General features: G+C 37.6%; 1 protein-coding gene across 1 annotated transcript in view; it reads left to right on the top strand.

The window, feature by feature from the left end:
* Positions 1 to 1,219: 1,219 nt before the first annotated feature.
* Positions 1,220 to 26,777, top strand: part of LOC149531961 (ABC transporter G family member 3-like) — a 93,814-nt gene continuing 68,256 nt past the window's right edge. Inside the window, exons 1-2 of the mRNA XM_089811235.1 lie at positions 1,220 to 1,616; positions 2,320 to 2,399. Coding sequence (XP_089667361.1) covers positions 1,271 to 1,616; positions 2,320 to 2,399 — 426 coding nt within the window. The 5' untranslated portion in view covers positions 1,220 to 1,270. The remainder of the gene's footprint in view (positions 1,617 to 2,319; positions 2,400 to 26,777) is intronic.

The raw sequence follows: 26,777 nt of genomic DNA on the forward strand, positions 1-26,777 counted from the left end.
ACTTGAAAAACTCTTTTGGAAAAAAATAGATTTTTAAAAATTACTCTTGTTTAAAACTTAAGATATAACAATTTGCCCAAATTTAATTTAATTATATGTCCCTACCTTGACTAATAAAAAAAATCAAACATGAAAAAGTGTATATTGGTGCCCATTAATCCATTCCCTAAGACAAAATTTAAAGATCATTATAGATTAAGTTTGTAACTAGATAAATTGAATTTTTTAATTGTAGATTAAATTTTAGTAAACCCATGTTTTTACACTTCCCAATTCGTACACATGACTAAGAGACCTTTACAAACATTAAGATGCAATAAATATCCCTATCTTCTTCCTTTCTTCTTCCTTTAATCTCTTTTTCCAACATCACGTAATCCCCTTTCCGGAGATCCAAATTAGCTTTACTTATTTAGCCTAAATTAATTTCTGTTTGATTAACCACGATTAACGCTAGCCGTCCTTTTCGTAAAAGGGTAAACGCGCTCAACGTTCTGTTTCTGTCAGTCACGAGCTTTTCTTTTGTTGCTTTGTTCAGGAAGCGGGATGGCCAGAACATTGGAAGAGAGCGAGATGAAAATAAATTTACATTTTGCCTGAATGATAAAAAACCGTTTGGAATAACAGCAGATAATTGTACACCGTAAATTACAATTACAAATCCAAGCATGATGTGCCATACAACTTTTGGGTTTTCAACGATGAAGAAATACCAACTTTGGATGGTGTCGCAGATTATCAGTGGTGAATCAGCGCAGAAAGATAAATATTTTCAGATGGGTGACCCTCCGTTTCATCATTTCAAGTGGGGCCATATTCTACTTAATAATTTTGAATTGCCCCCACGTTTTCTCTATTTGCAGAAATTCTATGTACAGCGACAGTATATTTCACTTAAATTACGATCTAGTATTTGAAACCATGGCATGATGGGCGCATTAGGGCTTACTTTTTCTGTTCTCGATAGTACTACCGTTAATTAACGTTGTGCTTGATTGAATAAATCGCACAGGATCCGAGAGCCGAGATACCATTGTGCGTTTGATGTTAAAGAACCAAAAGGGCAGTTGTAGGGCCTCTGTTGGAATAATTGTATGACTTTTGTATTGATTTGATGTGGATGATAATTGCTTTTCTGACTTTACCTTCCCCTCTGCATAATGTCGGTGATCTTGATTGATAACATATTTATAATCCCGCTTTTGAGTAAAACAGATTTACAATCAAGCATTTTTGGCAGTCTCTCTGCAACAATCCCTTGTTGATTGCAATGGAAGAAATATATTCTTCCCCCGATGCACAGGGACCATCTTCCTTCTCAGGTTCAAAAACCCAAAGGAAAAAACATGTAAGTTCCAGCTCTATTTCTTCGCAGAATGATTTGGAGAAGGATATGAGTGATGAAGACCAGGGGAGAAAGAAAAGGGCTTCTGATAGTCATATGAGGCATGGATCAGCCCTTGTGTGGAGGGATGTGACAGTTACAATTAGTGGGAAGAGGAAGTACTCCGATAAGGTGGTAAAGGGTTGCACAGGCTATGCAGTTCCCGGTACCCTCACTGTGATTATGGGCCCTGCAAAGTCTGGGAAGTCTACTCTGCTCAGAGCTCTTGCAGGTCTTTTTTCAATTTCAGAATGGTATTTGAAGCTTTTATCAATATGGACCGCCAATTGGGTGGGTTCTTTTTAATGAAATATGGGCAAAGAAAAAATTGGGCAATCATGCCAATTTTCTTTAACTTTTTTCACAATTTAGATTTATCAATTGCGAAATTCGCCAAAAGCGTTTGGAAAATATCTAAATCAAATGTAGCAGAGTTAATTATGTTTTGTTCCATATTAAGATGACATTGGAAACACTGATATTCCCCGAGACGGACTTTTGTTCCATATTAAGATGACATTGGAAACACTGATATGCCCTGAGACGGACTAACTCAAAATATGCAACTCATTGCCAATAATGTTGAAATGATAGGGTTTATTCAGTTACAGAACACCTACTATTAACCACTTCATCAGTAACACCATCTCTAACTACAAATACATTATGAATTTCTGAAACAATCAGTGATTTGGCTGAGTCTTATTCTTTAGCAAAGACAAGGAACAGATTGAGAAGAAGCTGGTTAGGCATGTATCGAGTATAATCTCCAAATGCCATAATTTTTAACTGGGTCTTCTTTTTTAATTTCTAAATACTATCACAGAATTTTAACCAAACATTGGGAAGTTTAATCCACTCTTCTATACTGATAAAATAAACTTTTATGCTCCTTAAGGTGTTCCTGAGACCGATATCTTATTTTCCTTTTGCAGGCATATTACCCAACACAGCTAAAGTCTATGGGGAAGTTCTTGTGAATGGTCGAAAATCAGAGTTCAAATATGGGAATTATGTGAGTACATAAATGCAATATCTTGGTAGAGTTTTAATCATTTTATAGTCACATAGAAAATGATTCAAATTTTCATGTATTAGTGAGCAACAAGAACTATATTTATATAGGACAGCCCTACTTTTTCCTTCGATTTTTTGGATATGATTGGAAAAACTTATCTATTGCCTATGGTTTGATATGATCAGTATGTTTAGTTCCAATTCAAATTGTCTTAAATTCATGCTAGGAGACACAGTATGAACTCTTATGTTATTTACTTATTCACAAATGGAAGTAGGCTCTATCAATGATGTGGATGTTCTTCACTAAACTGCCAATTACAATTTAAAATAAATCAGTACCAGACTTTTCAAACTGTTCTATTTTGCATTTAGAACCATATGACTATCACAATAACTATGCTATGATATAGGTTTTTCTAGCAGATTTATGATAGAACATTTGATAAGATACTTGTTAATATATATCTGTAGTATTTTGGTCATAACCCCAATAATAACCAGAGATACCTCACTAAATTGTTAGCAGGGTAAAAACATTATCTGCAAAACATCCTTTAAAATGTCCAAGGCAAAACCCTGTAGATTTTTTCTACTAAGGGCTGTATTCTTATAAGAATGGAAAATTCAGTGACAAAAAACAGCAAGGTGAGCAAGGTGGTGACATATTAGTTGGTTGCTAAATGTTTTGTATTCTGGCTTTCAAATTATCTTTTTGAGCCATAGAATATCATCAGGGAAGCATTGGAATTTTGCATTGCATAAAAGGTAAGAAGATCAAATTTCTTTGAGTCCACTCCCATCATATCTCTTAGGTTTATATAAGAACACTGCTATACATTCTAAAATGCTAAGGATCTTTTGCGCACTAGTTTATGTTATTCTTATTCCGTCTATGTGCTTTTTATTTCATATTCTAATAATCTAAACAATAGACTCCAGACCGCTGTACAGACAGTTGGGCATATTAAATACATATTCCCTACAGATACATGTTGTATCAAATATATTAAACATGTGGTGATGACACATTAAAGTTAATTGATTTTGATATGGATCACAAAGAAAATAATTTGAAAAGCATTCAGTGCCTTGTCGTCCGTTGCTTGATTAGGATGACCAAATGAAGCTTATTTACTTTCACATCTTTTACAAGTTTGCTTACTTCTGCGAATCCATTTATGTAACCCATTTTATAATGCCGTAATATCATTGGCGAAAGCCTAAAACTGTCATTTTTGAGTGTTGACACAATGTATTGCTTAATGCTTTGTATTTTTCTTTCAGCCAACCTTCTAATAAAGATTTCTTTTAATCTGGTGTTTCTTGGGAAATAAACAGGTTCAATACCTAGATTGTGAAGATCAATCTCTATCCAATAAACTAATTAAAGGATGAGACACAAGTTTTGGATAGCTACAACACGAAAATCTGAAAATCAACTTGCCTCAATGTGGAAAACCATGATTAGATCCTTTTTGTAAATGATGCCAAAATCAGCCTGTATATCAATCTTAATAAACCTATCATATGTGAACTAACACCAATAAATAATGATTAACATCACCATAAGATAGCAGCAATGAGGCATAAATCATCACACAGCACAGGATTTATGTGGATAAATCCTTGCGAGAAAGAACTCTACCAAGAAGAGAGGCCAAGCTTGCATTATCAGCACCATTCTACTCTTTGCCTCCACCATGGTAGCACATGTGAGCAATCTTCTTATGCCCCCACTTGTCTTTGTTCTTTGAAAGAAACTCTACTTTCAAATGTTTTTCATAAATCTGTAACCAAAAGGCTGAATTTATAGGATGAGAATGGCTCAAAAACCACCAATAAAGATGCCCAAAGAAGCCTCTTCATTCCTCGTGACCACAACTTTTGGAATGCCTGTACAGAACTTGAAAAGGCATGGGTTTAGCTTCCATTGCTTCCCTTCCAACTTAGGTGCCTATTCTTGCAAGATAAACATGTTGATGTCAGTTTTTATACCACATAACATATTAGCAATTGAACACTTGATATGGGATATCAAATCCTCAATTCCTCTCTTGAAAAGTTAATACTCGTGAAGACATGAGAATAACTCCAATGTTCCTTACACTTGTGGATACTAACTCAGTTATCGATGTGATTTGCTGGTAATCACGTAGGCGGGCTTACGTTATTCATTCGAAGATAACTTGGTCTTGGTGGAATGATGGTGATGGTGATGGTGATGGAGGGTGAATGCCAGATGATGTTGATGGAGAAGGTGATGGTGATGGAGGGTGAATTTTCTTATGACTTACCCCTTTCTAACTTTCCTCTTCAAAACTCCAACTCCTAACTACCTGCTATTCTACTCCTACTTCTATGAATGGAAAGATTAGCAAATGGACGGGGATCGAATCTAATGAAAGTTAACCAGCGGCTCCACCTCCATAGATGCAATGATTCAAAGGAAAGTGAACTAGTTTACCACACAAGGCTTCCCAACAAGCCGCTAGGATGCTAGTGACCTAGTTATCCCTATCAAACATCCACTAATGCTACCATGCAACTATCCATCTACTCTTAATCTTACTTAGCAACTTGAAATGAAATCTATTTTAGCAACTTTAAAATGAAAATCTTATTCTAACTAGTGGAAGTAGAAACCATGCAACAATACCAAATGTTCTTAATCACCATGCAAGCCACAACAATGATAAAGAGAGGCAATTTTGGCATTATCTTATGCAACAATTTTCTTCAACCATTACAAATGAGAATAAATGGCCTTATATAGAGGCCAAAATGTACAATCGACGGTAGAGATAAAAAGGCAAAACCGACGATCTAGATTGAATCCTAAAAACCCTAATTAGGGTTGCCACCCCATCGGCCAATGAGAAGATGCCACCTCGCCAATGGACCAATGAAAAAAGTGGAAAAGTAACAACTAATGAGAAGGCACCAAAATGGTGGCCAATTAAAATTAGACACTTGTCCTACCCTAGAAGAAAGAGAAATTGCCACTTGGGCTTACATCAAATGATCTTCTAATATAAATCTCCCTTTTTTTTTCAGTCTTTTAGCGAAGGCAATAAACCTAGCTAGCCTTTCGTTGACTTCCTCTATGGGAGGGCAAGGCGTATGCTTTATCTTGAGCTCAGCCGATTTCATCATGCTGCTTGCTGCTTGTAGTGTCTTCTCATGGTCCTTCTCATACTCTTTTGCAAATCCGATAAAGGCATTGAGGGAGGAAAGGTGTTGTGAGGTTTTCACACCATCGCCCCAAAATTTTGGGGACCCCCTTTTTTTGGTTGCCTTAGCAATTTTTCGGTCCAGAGGTTTCAAATTTGAACATTTCACACCTTGGATGCCTTCAAGCCAGGAGGGATTTGATTTAATGTGATTTCCTTCTTCACCTAGTTTCAACTTGATTTTCCAGAACAACTAATTTCATCCTTAGGCCGGAAAAATTTCAAATAACAACACTAGGCAGGATAAAATTGTAAAAATTGTAGTTAGATGATTTCTTTTGAAAATTTGGATATAATTGTGTAAATTTGGATAATTTTCAAAAAGTGAAATTTTGTTAGATTTGAATTTTTGGAAAATCTTGAATTTCTTTGTTGAGAATTTTTTTTTTCATGAAGATGAAATCAAATTGCAAATTGATTTTAGACTCTAGAGATGATTTTATTTTCGTCAAAAAACTAAAATTGCTTAGCAAAATTGATTTGAATTGAATTGCAAAAAATTGGCTTTAAATGGACTAAAATTGGCTTCAAATTTTTTAAGCCTTTAATGAAATTAGCAATTTAATATTGAAAAATGGCTTTTGGTTCGCCAAAATCCGATTTTAATGACATATTAATTGCTAAATTATCATTAAATGAAAACATTTAGCATCTCCAAGGCATTATTTACTTTCTTTTTGCAATTTTGGTCTAATTGGCAATTTTTAAAAGTAAATTTCATCTTGGCAAAGTTAAATTTTGGCTAAGTATTTAATTGGGGGCCAGTTTTGGTATTATAATTAATTTATTTTTGCTCCCAGGGTCCTAGTCGGTCAGCTAGGAAGGGAGAGGCAAGTGGGATATAAGAGGAAGCTCTCCCCCTTTATTTCTTCTTTCCTCACTCCTCTTTGGTGCTTAGGCGATTTTGCTAAGGGCAGATTTTCTCCTAAATGAGTGATTTTTCTAAGGCAGATTGGCATCCACTTGGGCGATTTTTTTCAACTAGGGTAGATTTGCATGGTGTTGACAATTTTTTAAAGATAATTTGGAGCTGCTTCCCCATGTTTGGCGATTTTTAGAGGGCAGATCTGCACTTTTTCTTGGCAATTTTCAGTATCCAAAGGCAGCAAGATCCGTCATATTTAAGCACCTTCATTTTGGCGATTTTCCTAGGGCCAAATTCTCATGCATGGCGGCTTCTCTAGGGAAGATCTAAAACTTCTCTTTGCTAGGCGATTTTTACAAATTCTGATTTTTGCCAAGGAGCTGCGATTTCTGCCCTAATTCGGGCGATTTTACTTGAAGGAAGTCATTGTGATCAAAGGTCTGATTTTTTATTTTTTTTGGGCAAATGGTGGACAATTCCGAGAGCACTAAATTCTGATTTTTCTAGCTAGAGCCTCAAGATTTGCAAGGGGTTTGAAATTCTCAAAGTCTGATCCTAAAATCCAAAAGAAGACCCGGCTATTGGTAAAGGTAACTTCAAATCATTTAGAGTTGAAAGGGGTCCTTAAGCTGATTTCTCTCTTTCGTTCTTGTCTAGATATTGTCTCCCTTGGTTTTTCTTGCATTCATCATCCACCACTTCATTAGGATCGCATATGTTAGTGCAAGCAAGAACCCTAGGGAACAAACACTAAGAAAGACAGAGGATATGATGCCCAAAACAACTTTCTTCTTGAAAATGAGGTGAATAACCGATACCAATGTCGGAACAGTAAAAATGATAAAGGTAAAGCACAGATTGAAGGAAGGGCAATTCCCCATGGCAAAGATCTACAAAAGCTGAATTGGCTACACGAAGGAAAGAAAGGAGTCACCAGATCATTGAGGCTCACAGTGGCACACTTCAAATCAAAATATGGCGATCTCATGGTGCTTCTCAGCCGGATCATGGGCCTAGCTCAAGGTATGCAATCCGAAAACTAGATGTACTTCTTTATTGATGAAATTGCAAATGGAAGGGGCGAATTTGATTGAAGATTGAGATTCAAGAAGCCCCACAATCTCAAGGAAGAGTGAAGTTCAAAGAAGAGCAAATTCAGAGGAAGTGGTTTGAAAATATTTGAGGCTAGGCAAGGCTTTGCTATTCATGCAAACCAAATTCGAATGGGAAGGTTGATAGACCAGGAAGGCAAGGATAATGGGGGGAGATTAAGTTCGATTTCAAGGTAGTGGCCAAGAGTAAAGCTCTCAAGTTGCAAAGAAGTTCACATCCAAGAAAGCCATCATGGCCAAGACAAGATTACCCCAAGTGCATGAAGACCTCATCCTTTTAGGGTCAGGACATCAAGTACAAGCAAGTTCGAGTGGTGATGAGAAAGTTTCTAAGGACAAGCTCAAGCATCCAAGGCTTCACCTTGTCTCAAAGATTGAATAGATTTATAAGATAAGGTTGATGAGGTGGCACTTTCATGTGCATGCAATCAAATCATGCCGAGTGTCCTATGTTCTCATTGGTTGACAAATTATTGTAATTTTCTCATTGGCCCACAAAGTTGGTGCCCTCATGTAATTGGTTGAATCATGGTAACCCTAATTAGGGTTTGTAAGATATAATCTTGGCCCTTGATTTCGCCTCTTAATCTCGGCCATTCATTGTATTTTGGAGCCTCTATATAAGGCCATTTTGCTCTCATTTGTGGGGGAGTTATGTTGTAGAATTGTTGCGAAGATACTATCAAAATTAATGTGATCAGATTTCTTGTGACATCTCTTGCTCTCTCATCCTGATGATGGATCACGTAGTGTGATTCGAAACGTTGATGGTAAAAATCACCACACAATCTAATCCAGAAACTGATTCACATTACTATCAAAATTGTTCTCTATTCATTGTTGTGGCTTGCATGGTGGATATACATGATCATTTTGGTGTATTGCATTGTTCTTATCTCTCAAATTAAAGTAGGATTTCATTTCATTTTGTTAGAGTAGAAGTAGATGGCTAATTGTATGGTGATGATTAGTGAATGTTTGATAGGGATCTACAACTAGGCCACTAACATCTTAGCCGCTAGTTAGGGAGCCTTGTGCGGTAAACTTGTTCTCTTTTCCTTTGAATCATTGCATCTATGGAGGTGGAGCCGCTGGTAAGCTTTCATTAGATTCGATCCCCGTCCATTTGCTAATCTTTCCATTCATAGGAGTAGGAGTAGAATAGCAAGTAGTTGAGTAGTTGAATTTCACTCTAAGAAAGTTAGGAAGGTAGAAGTCATTAGAAGCATTATTGCCTCCTCGCACAATCAACATTATCTAGTGCTACATCCTCCACCATCACTGTCGCCATCAACATCACCTAACACTCATACAAAATCATCACCATCTCACCAAAAACCCAAGTCATCCTCAAATGAATAGCGTAAGGCCGCCTACGTGATTACCAACAAATCACATTGATATACTGAGTTAGTATCCACAGGTGTAAGAAACATTGGAGTTATTCTCATGTCCTGTTGGTGTTTGAAAACGTTATAAGTTTCCAATTACCCCGATGAGAATATGACACATCTAGGGGCAGCTAACTCCCATCTTCAACATATCACTTCAGACACCAGGCCAACTATAAGGCTAGACCCTTCTTCTACTTCAGGCTCTGCAAGACCTAGGAAGGTGGACCTTGAAGTTTTGATGTATGGTACCTGTGCAATTTAAACATAGATCTAAACCTAATAATTGCAGATCAAAACCCCTTATATCTCCTAATAACTCATGTAATAACACAGATCTACAGTAGCTAAATGCGAATCAATGAAATTCATAAGCTGAGTGAGGGTTAGACTTTTCAGGTCTTCAACATGAAGGGAAAAACGTTTGATTAATAATGTTGAACTCAAAAAAACCCCTAATATGCAGCAACATGAACAATTGATCATGTAACCGATTAGTGCCTAATCCATTGGGCAATTCTATGAATCAAATACATACACATGGGTACCTGAGACATATTTGTATCTTCAGATATCTGATCTATCCATTCAACTTATGAACAGACATCCATGTTCAACTTAAATCCCATTCTTACATGATATCCCCATTAGTAAACTTGCAACCCTGTTGATTTCCCTGAAGTGTTTACATAACCTCTTGAGTTATAAGCAACAATGAAATAACATACAACCTTAAGGGACTGCAACTACGACCTAGGCTCTTTGTTCAAAGATCATAGAACACTGAAGATTACTGATAAAGGAGACAAGATTCAAAATGAAACTCAACCTGCTGTTCTTTGTATTAATTTCCTTGAAATAATACATTCATATGCATGAAATGAAAACATAAAACACCTAATAGATCTGAACCTATACTATAATTTGCACTACTGCTGTTCATATAAGAGAATTATGCTAAAGAATGGTGTCTTAGTATTGGGAATACATCAAGACTAGAACCAAAACCTGGTATCACAGCCATGAGCAATTTTTCTCCAACAAACTGGAACCTGTAGAATGAGAAAGAATGAGAATCATATAGGAGGAGGTGAATTCCTAGATCTGCTCTGTAACTGACATGTGTCCCTTCAGAATTCTCCCTCAAGAAGCTGAAAAGAATCTCTCTACCTTCTCTCCTCAACTGCTAGAATCAAATCTTCATCATTTGGTTTCTACAAGCAAGAAATATTTGAGATACTTGATGATGAAAGAACGTAACTGATTTTTGATGTTAAAATGAACTCAAGGTAAAAAGTGAAAATCAGTTAAAATGGCCTCTAGAATGCAAGAAAACTGTTTAAAGTTGATTTTCTCCACATTCAGACTTCAATAAGTCTTCATATCTCTCCTTTAACTAATTCTGATGATCAGTGATGAAAAACACCCATTCTACTGAGAACGCCCCGAAATTTACAAATTGGCTTATAGTGTGAACCAATGAGCACTTGTGCAAAAATCAACCTTATATTCAAAAAATTTAGATTGTTCCGGTTCCAACGATATATTGGAGTGCCTATTTTGGATAAAAATAGCCCCAATTATGGTCTTTTGAAGTTTAGGCTCCCAACTCCATGGTTTGCATAATATTTTGCAAAAATTTAAACTTTTCCCAAAGTTTAAACTATACAAAAGTTCAAATATTTATTTAAAATCTGCCTTGCATGTGATTCTAAGAAAAATTAACTTTTTTATGAAATTTGAAATTTGAATTTCCTTCAGAATCCCATCCGGGTCAAACTTGGTTGACCGACCTTGACACGTGTCATCTTCTGATTTGCTCATTCCATGTACACTCATCCATTCCTATCAACAGGGCGCCACATCAGCACCTCGGGAGGCGTGCCACGTCAGGAACCTCCGCCACGTGTCACTGTCAAACTGGTCCACCTTGCTGCCATGTCATTGCCACGTGTCATCTTCCTATTGAGTCGCTATGTCGCTATATTATCTCTCGAGCAACTTTCTCATCGCGACATAGCGACTACCCTCAGATCTGCCACATGGCATGATCTGGTGGATTTGAGATATCTGCCGCCACATCACAGTCTGTCTTGAAGTCCGTGCCACGTGGCACCTTGTGGTTGGTCTAGATTTCGCCACATCACAGTCTCCTTGATGCACACACTCTCTGGTTGCCACTTGTCACTACTTGATTTGCTGTCAAACTATAGGCGGGACCCGCAACCTTCTCACCAGATTTTCATGGTTTTTCGGCAATTTGCTATGTCGCTACCGCAAAACCTGGAATTTTTCAGCAAGCGACATGGCGACTTGTCGGATTCTTCAACTTTTTCGACGGCTCATTCCTGTTGACGTCATAGTCTAGGTTACGTGTTCATTTAAAATTACTATCTCTTTCTGGCTGACCACGGGCCCACCTGCGCAAGGAGCTGCCTTTAAAAGGTGTTCTCTTTTGAACACTCATCAATTGTGTGGAATCGTATTTAAAGACTCAAGCAAGACCACATACAGGCGATGTGGGATAAATGCCTTTGGACAGTGTTTTCTCCTTCTCTGTGCAGGGTCTTTCCTGAGACATGGTCACTTTGTTTTTTCTCTGACTTGGCTTCCATCTCAATCCTCTCCACTTGAACACATACAAAGTTGTCAAAAATGTCATAAATGACTTGGCTTCCATGTTCCCTGATAATTTCTACCATGGAGGCAATGATGAAATCGTCCCTGGCTATTGGAAAGAAAATCATGAGAATCAGAAATTCCTCGAGCAGGGAGGAACTCTGAGCGAGCTGCTTGAGAAATTCGTGAACACAACCCACCCATACATAACTGCCCACAACAAGACAGTCATATACTGGGAGGACGTGTTGCTGGACGCAATGATAAAAGTAAGAGTAGATCTTCTATCGAAAGAGACTACCATTCTACAGACATGGAACTATGGCCCCAACAACACAAAGCTCATTACTTCGGTAGGATATCGGGCAATCGTTTCATCAGCAAATCTCCTTTTCCTCTTTGTTTTAAAACATTGGCGTTTTCCCATGCTCCCCCTGCGGCTTCTTTATAGCTGTGTTTTTCTCTTCATGCCGCTATGTCAATGATGCTCTGCCTCTTCCTTTTTGGCGTGAACGAGTTGTGTTTTTTGAGCTTGCTTGATCAGATATAGACTATTGTAAGTTTTCCTCCATTATAGCATATGCCTCAATCTCCTTGTGCCGTGTGGGCTCCCTTCTTGATGCCCTGCGGATTGCTCTGCTTTCTCAAATTGTATGTGACTTGGAATGTTTACCGGCTGCGTGGGTCTATGGCGTGGGCTTTTTTCTTTATACGGCCCCTTGTTTTGATGTGCAAGGTCTTCTCTTGCGTATGGAGTTCTTTATTTTCATATGCTGCAACTTTCCATTAACTTTTTTGTTGCGTGAAGCTCCCTCTATTTTGGGCGTGAGTTATCTTGTGGAGCTCCCTACGAGCAACTACCCCTCATGCGTTTTCCTCTTTAATTTTATCCCCAACCATAATCAGAGGGGTCATTCAGCTTTGCATAAGTTGCAAAACTTTCTCATCACCATCACTAGTAGAAATGCTTTCCAGACATCAATTTCATCAAAATTACTACTCTTCCGATGTCAATATGCTACAAGACTGTCCAGTTATTTGTTTAAGAGTCACATTTTAAAGCTTATTCACAGTCTAAGCCACATTCCTCCAATGTTGGTCCATCTGATTTGGCAATGAATGGATTAATCCGGACCCATACGAGGGAGAATAGAGATGCAAGTAAAATGGACCACACAACGACAATTGTTGGTGTCCTGTTCTGTCTCCCCATCAAACCTTTTAGGAAAGGATACAAATGCACAATCACCCAAAAGGCAAAAAACAATTTTCCAAACAAAGGGCCCTAGGACTCGTATCCATTATTTATCGCATCAGAGACACCGGCAACAACTCCAATTAGGTTAATTATAAGTAATGTTGTTGGCGGAATCAACAAGGTTGTCCACTTAAATTCATATAACTCTGAAAATTTGGCATCATCTCTAGCTTTTGATGTTACAGTGCAATTTGTATCAGTACCAGCCAGAACCTTAAGCAAACCCTGGAATACAGCAAATAGATGCGCAGACACACCTCCAATCACCCAAAACTGCTCAACATCCATCTCCATGTAAATGAACACATTTCTTATCACAGCCAATTTGTTTAATAGCTATCTCCATCTATCATTAATGCTTTTGGATTCGATTAGTTCAAATCACACTCTGTGATATTTATCTTATTCTGATGATGGATCATAGAAGGCCGGTTCCTCTTAATTGCTTGTGTTCTCCTCTGTTATCCGTGTTTGCAAGGGTGTCTAGCAAATTCTCTGCTCTTGCACCAATCTCATTTTTTCCAGAAACACCCTCGAGTGCATGGAGAAGAGGTAATACTCCTCCATCCATACACTGTTGCATGGCTAGATGTCCCCTGGCAAGCCCTCTCAACATAGATAGAATCACAGGTATTGACGGCAATTTAAAAGCATGCATCCATTCTGGAGAAGACTTGAAATCTCCTCTCTTAGAAGCACCAAATACTTCTTTTAAATGTTAAACAACGACTCTAGCAATAACCTTCTCAATAATGATATCTTTTAACTTCTCACCAAATGAACTTATCTTGAAAATGATCTTGAACACATTGTGTACCTCCATCACTCTCATCTTCTATCATTAACAACAGTCATGACTTGAGAATTGTGCACCCACAACATGTTGAAATGGGAGATAGTACCCCTTTAAAAACTCCTTTGATTCCAGGTCAATATCTATGCAATCAGATGAACTTAGTCGGGCCCCAAAGTGGGTCTAACTAAATTTTTTTTCGTTTCCAAACAACTAAATTCTCAAACTGACCTATTAGTTTTCTAAAAATGATTTGATTGAAATTCAATTGCTGATCCATTTGTTAAAACTCATTTTACCACTTTATCTGCAAACTGTCAATTTAATGTCAGAGGGTCTTTTGACTGGCCTTAAAAACTGACCAAAACACCTAATTGGGCTCTGAAAACTGACACACTGATTCTTTGTTCTACATACTCCTACCCCGTCGAATCTCGTCTCATGATGAATTCCCAGTCAAATGATATTCGTTGTCAAAGTTACCTTCTCAGAATCACCTGTAGATAAACATGTCAGAAAACACTAAATTGTGTTCGGATTTGGCTTAAAAAACTGGGTAAACTGACACTTGGGAGAACGAAAATTGGGGTGTTGGTTCACTGTCATGAGGAGAATATAAATCTGTGATTTGGGCTCATGACGAATAACTAGGCGCAAATGGCGAGCGGTCAAAGCAGGCTACTCAGAATTTGCTGACTGGAAACAATGGCAGAAAAACAATTTTTACAAATGGAATTGACCTGGGAAAATGTGCAAATGGATTCGCCAAGATTTGAAAATTGGCACACTTGAAGTATTTTCGGAGTACAACACAGTGGTACAATCCATTCGATCTCACCTATCGTGGATTAGGAGTTATAATGTCACAAACAGGGGTACTGACAAATTTGCAAATGTTGACACCAGTGAAACTTTATAAATTGTAAACGGAATTGTGTTTGAAAACCGATCAAACAGCGTCGTTATAAGCTCAAAATTGAAACATAGAAAGTCTCTAACCCCTAGAATATGACGCAACAGGAATTTTCTCATTTGGGTCAACTGATCAAAAGTTATAACTCGTCAAATAGGGCCTTCCAGAATTCTGAACTAATTGCATCAGCATGACATCAGTCAATGACCAACTTTGAGGGATTCAAAACTTAGTCAAACGGACTCTACACGACTCGAAATCTGAAACATAGGCTCTCTGATATGGACACTAGATACTCCCAAAGTGGCGAGTCATGAAACATCATTGGGTGCGAGATATTCAATTGCAAACACAGGCTCTTATCGTTGTTTGACACTCGAGCAAAAATGCAGACTTGACAAATGCTCAAAACGGGACTTCACGAAATGACTCGGAATGGCAATTTATCTTCATGGGACGCATAGGCACACTGAATGGAAGGTGTTAGAAACATTAAATACCTCTTATGCTTCCAAAGGGCAACCGGCTACATATGCATGAAATGCATTTATAGGGCTTGATTCACTCAATGGTACTGAAAATCGAGGCTTCGATTTTGAGTCCCAACATGTCCCATGATTAGTAACTTTTCAAGAGAGGAATTGGGTGTTTGATACTCTGTATTAGATATTCAATTGCTAATATGTTATGTGGTATAAAAACTGATATCAACATTATCTGGCGCTAGAAGGAGGGCTGAATTTAAATTCAGCCTTGAGGAAATTGGAGCATTGGTGAGGCACATACCCTCCATCGTCGCGCCATTAACATTATCTAGCGCTAGAGGGAGGGCTGAATTTAAATTCATTCTTGAGGAAATTGGAGCATTGGTGAGGCACATACCCTCCATCGTCGCACCATCAACATTATCTAGCGCTAGGAGGGCTGATTTAAATTCGTTCTTGAGAAAATTGGAGCATTGGTGGACATACCCTCCATCGTTGCGTCATCAACATTATCTAGCGCTAGAAGGAGGGCTGAATGATTTTCATTCTTGGATCAACTTGGAAATTCAGAGGAGAGATTGACGAGGAATGAGCTTTCAAAGCTAGATTTGAGATGAGAGATCTCTTTTAAAGTGAAAAAAATAAAAAATAAAAAATAAAATCAAAAAATCAAAAAATTCAAAAAAAAAAAGAGAAAAAGAGAAAGAAAGGTTTCTCAATGGGTAGGCGAGTGGACATTCTTCCCATTTGGTTTGATTTGAACAAAAGGTTACCTCCATTGGATTTGTCTCAACTTGCAGCATTAGGAAAGTGCAGGATACATGGTATTACGGATCATGAGGAGTTGGATTGTTTGGTGTTTCTCTTGAGAGTGGACTTGGCATTAAGAAGAAATTTTTCTTTTTCACAAATACATGAGCTTGTAGTTCTTGTCAATTCGGAGGAAGATTTTCTTGTTTTCAAAGAAGATATCAATAGGGAATCAAAAAACATATATGGAAGAAGTTCTTGGTGCAGTGTACACAATCTCTCACATTCATAATCTACTTGCCCATCTTGCCAAGACACCATTTACTTGGTCAAGTTTCAATTTGGTTGGTATGAGGAAATATCAGTGGGGGGTGGTAAAGATTTCTTTCAGCTTTTAAGTTGGACACCGAAGAATGAAGAGGGTAAGATTTATCAAGATGATATGGTTGATTCTAATGTTCAAGATAAGCTAGTGGATGAACCTTCACACATTATATCACGAGATGGAGAGGTTGACAAGAAAATTGAGAAAACAATTGAATTTATCCAAGAGAGAGAAAAGATGGTAGGCAAAGGTCAACATGTGAGGGCCCACGAAGAACTACAAATGGAACATCAAAAGGTGGACGAAAAGGACATCTTTGGTGAGCCTTCATGCATAATTCAAGGGGTGACTCTTGAGGATGCATTGAAAGAAGTTTCAAATGTCCTTGAAGAGGAAAATAATCAAGTGGGTGAGTTGAACAAAGAATTACAAGATATCACGAGAGAGTTCAAATATGAGGAAAATATTGATAAACCAATACAAGGCGCTATCTCCACTACATTCTTTGGGGGGATGCTTGAAGATCCTATGGAAGAAATACAAAAGGAGTCATCACCCAAAGCCTTTCAAGGTGATAAAGTTGTTGCAAGTGGCATGATTCACCATCAACTTCAACCTCCAGAAATTTTGCCACTTGAAATGGAAGTTGATGGGCAACTCACAAAGACGTAGGATGGTTCTCCTACCAGTCTTGAAGGTGCTATGTTTGGTGAGAGCCTATATAAAGAATTGCAAGATGTTCCTAAAGAGAATTCAAATGGAAATTACATGCTAGATGAGGAAGCTTCTATTGGCGAGGATATGCAAGGATTGTTGAGTGGTGATCAAGTTGCTCCCATGGAAAAGGAAAATAAAGAACAGATTGGGTTGATGCTACAGTTGGATATTGTGTTCGAACAACTTGGAGAGGTGTTTGATGGGGAGAATATCAAAAAATCCTTGATTTTTGAGGATACACTTGAGGAGATTCACAAGGATTCATGGTTCACTGTTCACAGGGACAAGCCCCCAAAGACGATATTTCATGAGCTTGATTCCAAGATTGATTCTGCCTGGACTACCAATGAGTTCGATGTAGATGTTAGAGGGAAGATTCATCACCAATTGCGACCTCTTGAAGCTGTGGATGATTAATTGAGGTTTAAACAAGAGTTACCACCTAAAGCACACCAGGTTGTTTCTTTCCCTGCTCTTAAAGATGAAAGGTTTGAAAGTTTTTATTTTGATTATGGAAATTCTGGAGAAACAACTTGTATTTGGATTAATCATGGACCCTATGAGTTGCCTCAATTGTTGATCTTGCATGATAATTTTCTAGAGTTTGAGTTTGAGGTGACAAACTTTTTTTTCAGAGTACAAGGATGAGTTTGCGAAATTGAGAACTATCACCCAAACCTTGTTACTTCTGAACATCCTGAGAAACCATGTTAGATCCTGTGTATATATTAGATCGGTTAGTGTTGTCCCTTTAGGGTCTTGTACATAGTTAGGGTAGGTTTGTCTTGGACCATTTGGTTCAGGAGAGTAGTTTAGTTTGCTTTCGTGTGTGGCTTAGATTAAGTTTCCTTTCAATTGGGTAGATTAAAGTTTCCCTTTCAGTTGGTTAGAGTAGATTTATTTTAGTAGTTTAGTTTAGGTGTTGTGAGGGAGCTTGAGCTTGATTTGCATCAAGTCATTTGACTTGAAATTTTTTTTAGCTTCCCTCAGTCGGAAGGCAATTTTGGTTTTGGGCCTTTGCAAGGGCAAAGGGGGGTCCATGTTATCACTCGTGGGCGGGGTGTGTAGATTTTACATTTTAGTGACAAAACGGAGTCTGTCTAGTTCATTTTTTGAATATATTTGACGAGGTTCAAAGGTTAAAGGATGTGCTTAGTTGTTGGTCTATGGTAGGACTTGTACTAAATTTGGGTCGAACTCGATAGAGGTTCTTGAGTTATCTCTGGCATGGTTATAACATTCTACTCACACTTAATTGCTTTGAGTTCTTGATGTTTTGAAGTGAAATTGGACTTAGTAAAAATCATACACCTGCTTCAGCGCCACTGTGGTCTTCCAAATCCTTCGCAAGCTTCATTGCCTACAAACCAAACAAAATATTGAAAAGAAAAGAAAAAGAGAAAATATCATGGGACAAGAGAAAAAGCAGTATTAAAGTGGAAAATATAAGATGAAATTTGGTTCAAGGGTGTGCAATCATCTCTATTGGTGCTATAAAAATAATCACTAAAGGTAGAACCATGATTGTGGTGCCACAGTGATAACTCCATCAGGGCCATAGACACCTGACTGGCAGCGGGGCTCTATCCAGGTTGCTTTTGAAGTAAGGTTATTATAATAGCTAAGTTTAATGGATCTAAGAGTTATCAAGTTCTTGTCGAGCGAGAAAAAATTCATTTGCACACGTGTGAGTAACTTATGGTTAGGGTGCTTGGGTTCAACTTGAGAGGTCTTTACCTCGTTGAGTGCTTGTCCTTAAGTAGATTTTTCGGATAAGCCATCCCAAAATTTTTTGTTCTAAGTTACTTATTTCTCGAAATGTTCAGGAACATTTCTTTGGGTTGATGCTAGATGTTGTGAGGTTTTCACACCATCGCCCCAAACTTTTGGAGACCCCCTTGTTTTGGTTGCCTTAGCAATTTTTCGGTCAAGAGGTTTCAAATTTGAACATTTCACACCTTGGACGCCTTCAGGCCAGGAGGGATTTGATTGATTGTGATTTTCTTTTTCACCCGGTTTCAACTTGATTTTCCAGAACAACCAATTTCATCCTTAGGCTGGACAAATTTCAAAGAACAACTCTAGGCAGGATAAAATTGTAAAAATTGTACTTAGATGATATCTTTTGAAAATATGAATATAATTATGTAAATTTGGATAATTTTCAAAAAGTGAAATTTTGTTAGATTTGAATTTTTGGAAAATCTTGAATTTCTTTGGTGAGATTTTTTTTTCGTGAAGATGAAATCAAATTGCAAAATCGATTTTAGACTCTAGAGATGATTTTATTTTCGTCAAAAAACTAAAATTGCTTAGCAAAATCGATTTTTTAAAAATTTGGATATAATTATGTAAATTTGGATAATTTTCAAAAAGTGAAATTTTGTTAGATTTGAATTTTTCGAAAATCTTGAATTTCTTTGGTGAGATTTTTTTTTTTTTCGTGAAGATGAAATCAAATTGCAAAATCGATTTTAGACTCTAGAGATGATTTTATTTTCGTCAAAAAACTAAAATTGCTTAGCAAAATTGATTTGAATTGAATTGCAAAAAATTTGCTTTAAATGGACTAAAATTGTCTTGAAATTTTTTTAAGTCTTTAATGAAATTGGCAATTTAATATTGAAAAATGGCTTTTGGCTAGCCAAAATCAGATTTTAATAACATATTATTTGCTAAATTATCATTAAATGGAAACATTTAGCATCTTCAAGGCATTATTTACTTTCTTTTTGCAATTTTGGTCTAATTGGCAATTTTTAAAAGTAAATTTCATTCTGGCAAAGTTAAATTTTGGCTAAGTATTTAATTGGGGGCCAGTTTTGGTATTCTAATTAATTTATTTTTGCTCCCAGGGTCCTAGTCGGTCAGCTAGGAAGGGAGAGGCAATTGGGGTATAAGAGGAAGCTCTTCCCCTTTATTTCTTCATTCCTCACTCCTCTTTGGTGCTTAGGCGATTTTGCTAAGGGCAGATTTTCTCCTCTTTGAGCGATTTTTCTTAGGCAAATTGGCATCCTCTTGGGTGATTTTTTTCAACTAGGGCAGATTTGCATGGTGTTGACAATTTTTTAAAGATAATTTGGAGCTGCTTCCCCATGTTTGGCGATTTTTAAAGGGCAGATCTGCACTTTTTCTTGGCAATTTTCAGTATCCAAAGGCAGCAAGATCCGTCATATTTAAGCAGCTTCATTTTGGCGATTTTCCTAGGCCAAATTCTCATGCATGGCGGCTTCTCTAGAGCAGATCTGAAACTTCTCTTTGCTAGGCGATTTTTGCAAATTCTGATTTTTGCCAAGGAGCTGCAATTTCTGCCCTAATTTGGGCGATTTTATTTCAACAGCTCTTGTAACTGCCTCCAAGGAAGGATCCTGATGGTCATCCCAATCTACTGGATTCAACTCTGTTCCTTCTAGTGTATCATAATCTTCTCTCAACACATTTCCATCATCTTCTATTTGATCGGGAATATCAAGGCCTCTCCATTTGATATCTCTAATCATGTTCAGCGACAATCTTGAGAAAGCTAGCTTTCTCACATGAAAGTCATCCTTGGCATTGGCCCAAAAGTCTTCTATAGTGGGAACACATTTAGACGCATTTCCATGAGATACCTTGATAAGACTATTAAGATCGAATCCTTGCCTTGCTCTGTACCATCCTAAATGATACCATTCCAATTCGTTCTCCGCAGCTGCAAAGGTGACACGATTGGGGCAACTATCACTGCCAATTCCGAATGAGAAGGTCATCTGTGTCTTACCCTCGAGTTTCATTATTCTATCATAATGCTCAAGTTGCCTAGCCAATTTCATCAAAACTACCTTGTCGGGTGGGTATCTTGGAAGCCTCTTGGGACAAACTATGCTTCTTGCTACTCTAATGTACGTAAATTGTGGAAATTGGATGAACCAACTCCCACACTTATTTATCTTTGCTTTTGCTTCCGATGAGAGTCTTCTAGTAGGTGTCCCTCGTAATACCCTTACTATCTTCATGGCAAAGGTGCCACAAAACATTTTGTAATCTTTGTTGTGCAAATGAAGCTGTGGATAGCATTCATGCACCAAATATTGCCCCGACCCACTGCCAACTTCTCCTAAGGCCTTAAGTCTTGGACTTTTATACAATCTAGCAATTAGGTAAAACAGTAGGATCCCATGTAGAATTGCATTTGGTTTTGTACAGTTCTAAGTTGCAACTCTAGATTGTTGCTTATAATCCTAGCCCAATCAAATCTTCTTTTTCCTTTTTCAATTTCATCAATAAAGAAGTACATCCAGTTTTCGAATTGCATACCTTGAGCTAGGCCCATGATCCGGTTGAGAAGCACAATGAGATCGCCATATTCTGATTTGAAGTCCGCCAATGTGAGTTTTGATGATCTGGTTACTCCTTTCTTTCTCTCGTGTAGCCAATCCTGCTTTAGATGTGTGAAATAAGCTTCTTGGTTATCCTGAAATGATTTGACTGCCTGATCCATCATCACCACTGTCATGATATTGTACTGGGGAATGTTAAATGCTTCCTCGATCGCTTGTCCGCCAATATTGGCTAACACCCTCTGCCCTTCATCAAAAATGATGGATTTGCTGATCAGATCAAACCTAGATGCGCACCCTGTAACTAACTTTGGACAAGGCATAGTAGGAGGAAAAGTTGCTGCATGTACAATTCCGCTTCTGTATATCTTTGCCAAGGGGGATTGTCCTTCCTTTAGTCTGTCCTTTATTTGTATCATATTTACTGTAACAACATTGGTATCGGTTAGTCATCTCATTTTCGAGAAGAAAGTTATTTTGGGCATCGTATCCTCTGTCTTTCTTAGTATTTGTTCCGTTAGGGTTCTTGCTTGCATTAACATCTACCATCCTAAACGCTTATTTATGCCCCTTCATTCTAAGTGATATGGACTACCCTTATTGATCTCCAACCTTCTTTCTATCGATGGATTCTACACTTATTTCTGTCTCACTAAGTCTTATCACTACACTTATCAATCTCTAATCTTCAACTTAGGGGTGGGACTACCACTTATTTCTGCCCCGTCGTTACCTTAGGATGGACTACACTTATATCTCCCAACTTCATTCTTAGAGTGGTCTAGCTTATTTTTGCTTCTTCAAATGTCCTATCATGGATTCTACCTTTATAAACCTCCAATCTTCAACCTAGGATGGGATGATGAAGTGGTGGATGATGAATGCAAGAGAAATCAAGGGAAACAATGCTAGACAAGAACGAAAGAGAGAAATCCGCTTAAGGACCCCTTTCAACTCCAAATGATTTGAACTTACCTTAACCAATGGCCGAGTCTTATTTTGGAATTTAGGATCAAACATAAGAATTTCAAATCCCTTGCAAATCTTGATGCCCTAGTTGGAAAAATCAGAATTCTGTCCACTTGAAATTGCCCATGCATGTGCCACAAAATCAGACTTTATCACTTGTTTTCTTTACCAACAAAATCGTCCAATCTCTAGGAGAAAATCGCGGCTCTTTAGCAAATATAAAATCAGACCTGAACAATAACAAATCTGCCCCTCAACTTTGCAATTCTGAAAATGTCTTCTTTAGCCACAACAAATCACCAAGAATGGAAAGTGCAGATCCAAATTGCCCAAGAGGAAAAATCGCCAAACACCATGAAAATTTGCCTTTAAAAATCGCCCAAAAGTGGGAAATTCTGTCCTTTATCCAACTCGCCCAATATGGAGGATGTTCTTCTTGACAAAAATTGCTAAATCCGGAATAAAATCAGACTTAGATCATGAGAGGTTTGCCCTAGAAGGAAATTGCCAAGTATGGGGAGTGCAGATCTGCTCTTAATGAATCGCCAAGCATGGGGAGCAGTTCCAAATTATCTTTAAAAATTGCCAACACAATGCCAATATGCCCTAGCTGGAAAAATTCGTCCAAGGAAAATGCCAATCTGCCTTTGCAAAATTGCTCAAGGGAGAAGAAATCTGCTCTTAGTCAAAATCGCCCAAGCACCATGAAGAAGACGAATGAGAAGTGAGGAGATAAGGGAAAAAGACTTCCTCTTATAGCCCATTTGCTTGCCTTCTTTAGTTGGCCGACTGGGACCCTAGGAGCAAAAAGAAAAAATTAATTAGAACACCAATCTGGCCCCCAATTAAATGCTTAGCCAAAAATTAATTTTGCCAAGATGAAATTTACATTTTTAAATTGCCAATTAGACCAAGATTGCAAAAATAAAGTAAATAATGCTTTGGAGATGCTAAATGTTTCCATTTAATGATGATTTAGTAATTAATATATCATTAAAATCAGATTTTGGCTAGCCAAAACCATTTTTTCAATATTAAATTACTAATTTCATTAAAGATTTAAAAATTTCAAGGCAAATTTAATCCATTTAATGCCAATTTTTGCAATTCAATTCAAATCGATTTTGCTAAGCAATTTTAATTTTTTAACAGAAATAAATCATTTCTCTAGAATCCAAAATCGATTTTGCAATTTGATTTCACCATCACAAAATTAATTGTCTCACCAAAAAAATTCAAGATTTTCCAAAAAACTTAAAGCTAACAAAATTTCATTTTTGAAAATTACTCAAGTTTATACAATTATATCCAAATTTAAAAAAAAAATCGTCTAAGTACAAGATTTACTATTTTATCCTGCCAAGTGTTGTTCTTTGAAACTTGTTCGGCCTAAGGATAAAATTAGTCATTCTGGAAAACCAAGCTTAAAACTAGGTGAGAAATAAATTTAACCTCCTCCCTCTTGACCTGAAGGCGTCCAAGAAGTAAAATTTTCAAAGACCGGAAGTTTTTGGACAACTTCAAAAATTATTGCCAAAGCGATCAAGAAAGAAGGTGGTCCCCAAAATTTTGGGCTGATGGTGTGAGAACCTCACAACAAAACATTATATTAAATGTAATAAATGATGGATACCAAGAGACACCTATTGCGTCTTCCATGCTTCCACTTGGAAAAGCCTAGAGGTCATCGTTAAGTATCTTATTATAGACATCCATAGGTGGGTAAAACAATATTAAATAATTGTGTTCACAACCCACTTTTACTGCTACTAGTGGAACCAATAATTCCTTGTGATGATTGTATTATAAACAATGGTGAGAATTAAATATTAAAAATTATTTTTCTAATATATCCTAAGTGCCCTAGAATATTTTTGAAGGATCTAGGAACTGACAACTTGAATTTTCACCTAGTTAAATTTTTTTTGTATCTTGTGAAAATCAAGAAGAAACTGTGTTTCAATTGCTTAGTGTTTCTGAAATGTTGTCATCCTCAAGAAAAAACCTAGAACCATTATCATACCCTACGTTTTGATGAGTTATTCATAATTGGTATGCCAGTATAAAATAGGGATACTTTAAAGACTTTGGTTATATGTTTAATTTCTTCATATCCCTAAGTCCTTTGATATTTTCATATATCCTAAGTCATACCCCTAAATGTTTTAAGTTGTGATGTCATGAAATCTTTTCAATCGCTTCATCTCTCCATTTTGTCCTCTTGCTGTTTTGGTAGTCGCGAAGCATTCATTTGCGTGGTCATCGCAACGTTGCGGGCGTCAGTGCTAACTTTCAAGTTAAGGCCGTGAAGAGGAGATTAACTACAGATCGCAAGGTCACGGCTTGTGTTTGGCTTAAAATATTTTAAGTTGCAATGATGCAAATCATAACCATGGTAGTCAAAGTTGTAAGCCTTCACTACTTCATGGGTAGTTAATGTTAATCTCGGTTACGGTGGAGAAGTGGAGATGACTTATTATCGCAGCTTCGCAGAGTTAAGAGGCAAGCTAAAATTTAAGGTCGCGAAGCTGCGAAAGGAACAACAGTTAACTCCAGAGAGATCATCACAACATTGCGGGCAGCAAGGTAGTTAATAAATGTTAATTTGCGAAGTGGAGATAAGCCATCAATCGTGGCATTGCGGCTTATACTTCACTTGATAAATTCTAAGTTGCGAAGGTGCGAAAGGTAACCCGGGCAGTCAATTTTGAAGCTATCGCTACATCTTCTGTAGTTAAAGTTGACCCGAGGTTAGGGTGGAGAAGTAGAGATACCTTGTTATTGCACCATTGCAAGGTTCATCCTCGAGTTAAGTTTTATGGTCGCGAAGCCACGAAACAATGTAGTAGTTAAATAAAATAGTTATTGCATCTTCGCACAGTTTGAAGTTTTTATGTATCTGATGGTTGCGAAGTGGCGACGAGGTTAAAGATGGAGTTTTCACAGCATCACGGGTGATGAAGATGTTAAATCATAACCCCTAGAGAAGTTGCGAAGTGGTCTATTCAAAGGGTTTCGCTGCTTTGCATGTCTAAAGTGTTAGTTAAAAAATAAGCAACGATGTTGTGAAAAGATGCTAAGTAACTGTTTTGCTGGATCACGGCCGTTAATGAAGTAAAAGGTTAAAAGGTTGCAAAGCTGCGAAATGGTCAAGTTTTATGAATTCGCTACTTCGCAGGATGGTTGTAAATAGTTTGTTTAAATGTTGCGAAGACGCAAACATGGTTAGTGGTGTAGTTTTTGCTACACCTCTGCGGTTAGTAAAGAAGAACAATAAACAGTTGCGAGGAGGCGATAAAGGGTTGAATGAAGTTTTCGCTACTTCGCAAGTCCATGAGGTAAACAGGAAGATAGAGTTTTGAAGAAGAGATTGACTTGAAGTGCAACATCGCAGGGTTAACTTGACAGTGAAAGAATTAGCTGATGAAGTTGCGAAATAGTCAAAATAGCACTTTTCGCGTGGTCGCGGCGAGAAGCAAAGAAAAGCAAAAGATCGCCGAGAAGTAGAGATAATGAATTGATCGCCACTTTGCAACTATCAGTTTTAAAAGCAAAATCAGAATTAAAAAGCGCATGTCCAAGTTGGAAGAAGGGATAATGAGCTGGAGGTACGAACAATGTACAATATGGAAACAATGTAGCTTCTGAAGGACTGAAAGGATTTCAAGCATGCCAATTTTAAATGCCATTAATGCCACGCTCCAATTTGCAGAAATAGATAAAAGATAGAAAAACAAAGATTTCGTTACCAGTTGCACAGTTTTTGAAGTTTCAAAGAAGAGTTCAAATTGCAAAGAGAATTTCAGCATAAAGAGTTCAGAATTGTTGTAATACTTTGAAGCTATGGCACAAAAGGAAGGAGACTTGATCGCGCAGGCTCAAATTGAGGACGCTACAACGAAGGGAAAAAGCCCTAACCCTTTCGCGGATGAGTGGTTACTGATTTTACCAGGTTCCTCCAATCTCCAATCTGCTAATGACCATGCATTTAAAGACCTCTACAGTTTTTGCCGAGATGCAAAGGTGCCTGATAGGAATGGACGTGAATTATTTGGGTATTTCTACAAGAATAGAGTGGAAAAGGTTCCTATATCCAACCCTTGGACTAGGAATTTGGGAAAATTAATCACGCCTAAGGTTTTTGTAGATGTTGATCTAGTCAAGGCATTGATAAAATCATACAACCTAGTCAGCAAAGCATTCCACAAAAGAGATAGAAGTAAACTCTATGCACTTGACAAAGAAATGCTCATTGAAGCCTTTGACTTGGGAGGACCTATGTCATTTCCAATTGACATGGATAAGTTAAATGAGAATTTCAAGAACCACAAGAGTTTCTACACTAGTAGAACTATGACCAAACACATCCCAATGTCAAAGGAGAAAGGAGAAATATTAAAGAAAGTGGGAGATTTCATGCCTCTCGAATACTTCCAGGGATATCTCCAGAATATGGTGCTTGGTCTAAACAAAGTCCTAGGTTCAGATGGGACCATGAATGCTCTGGGTGAACATTATGTCATGTCGTTGAATATTCAGGACCCATACACTAATGTTGGGTATGATTATGTCACCTATATAATCAGTAGGATTCATGATGAGATTGTTGCAGCATAGGAGGGAAGGC

The sequence above is a fragment of the Cupressus sempervirens genome, chromosome 11 (genome assembly GCF_028749045.1).
Source record: "Cupressus sempervirens isolate cs-2001-9-10 chromosome 11, ASM2874904v1, whole genome shotgun sequence".
Taxonomy (NCBI): domain Eukaryota; kingdom Viridiplantae; phylum Streptophyta; class Pinopsida; order Cupressales; family Cupressaceae; genus Cupressus; species Cupressus sempervirens.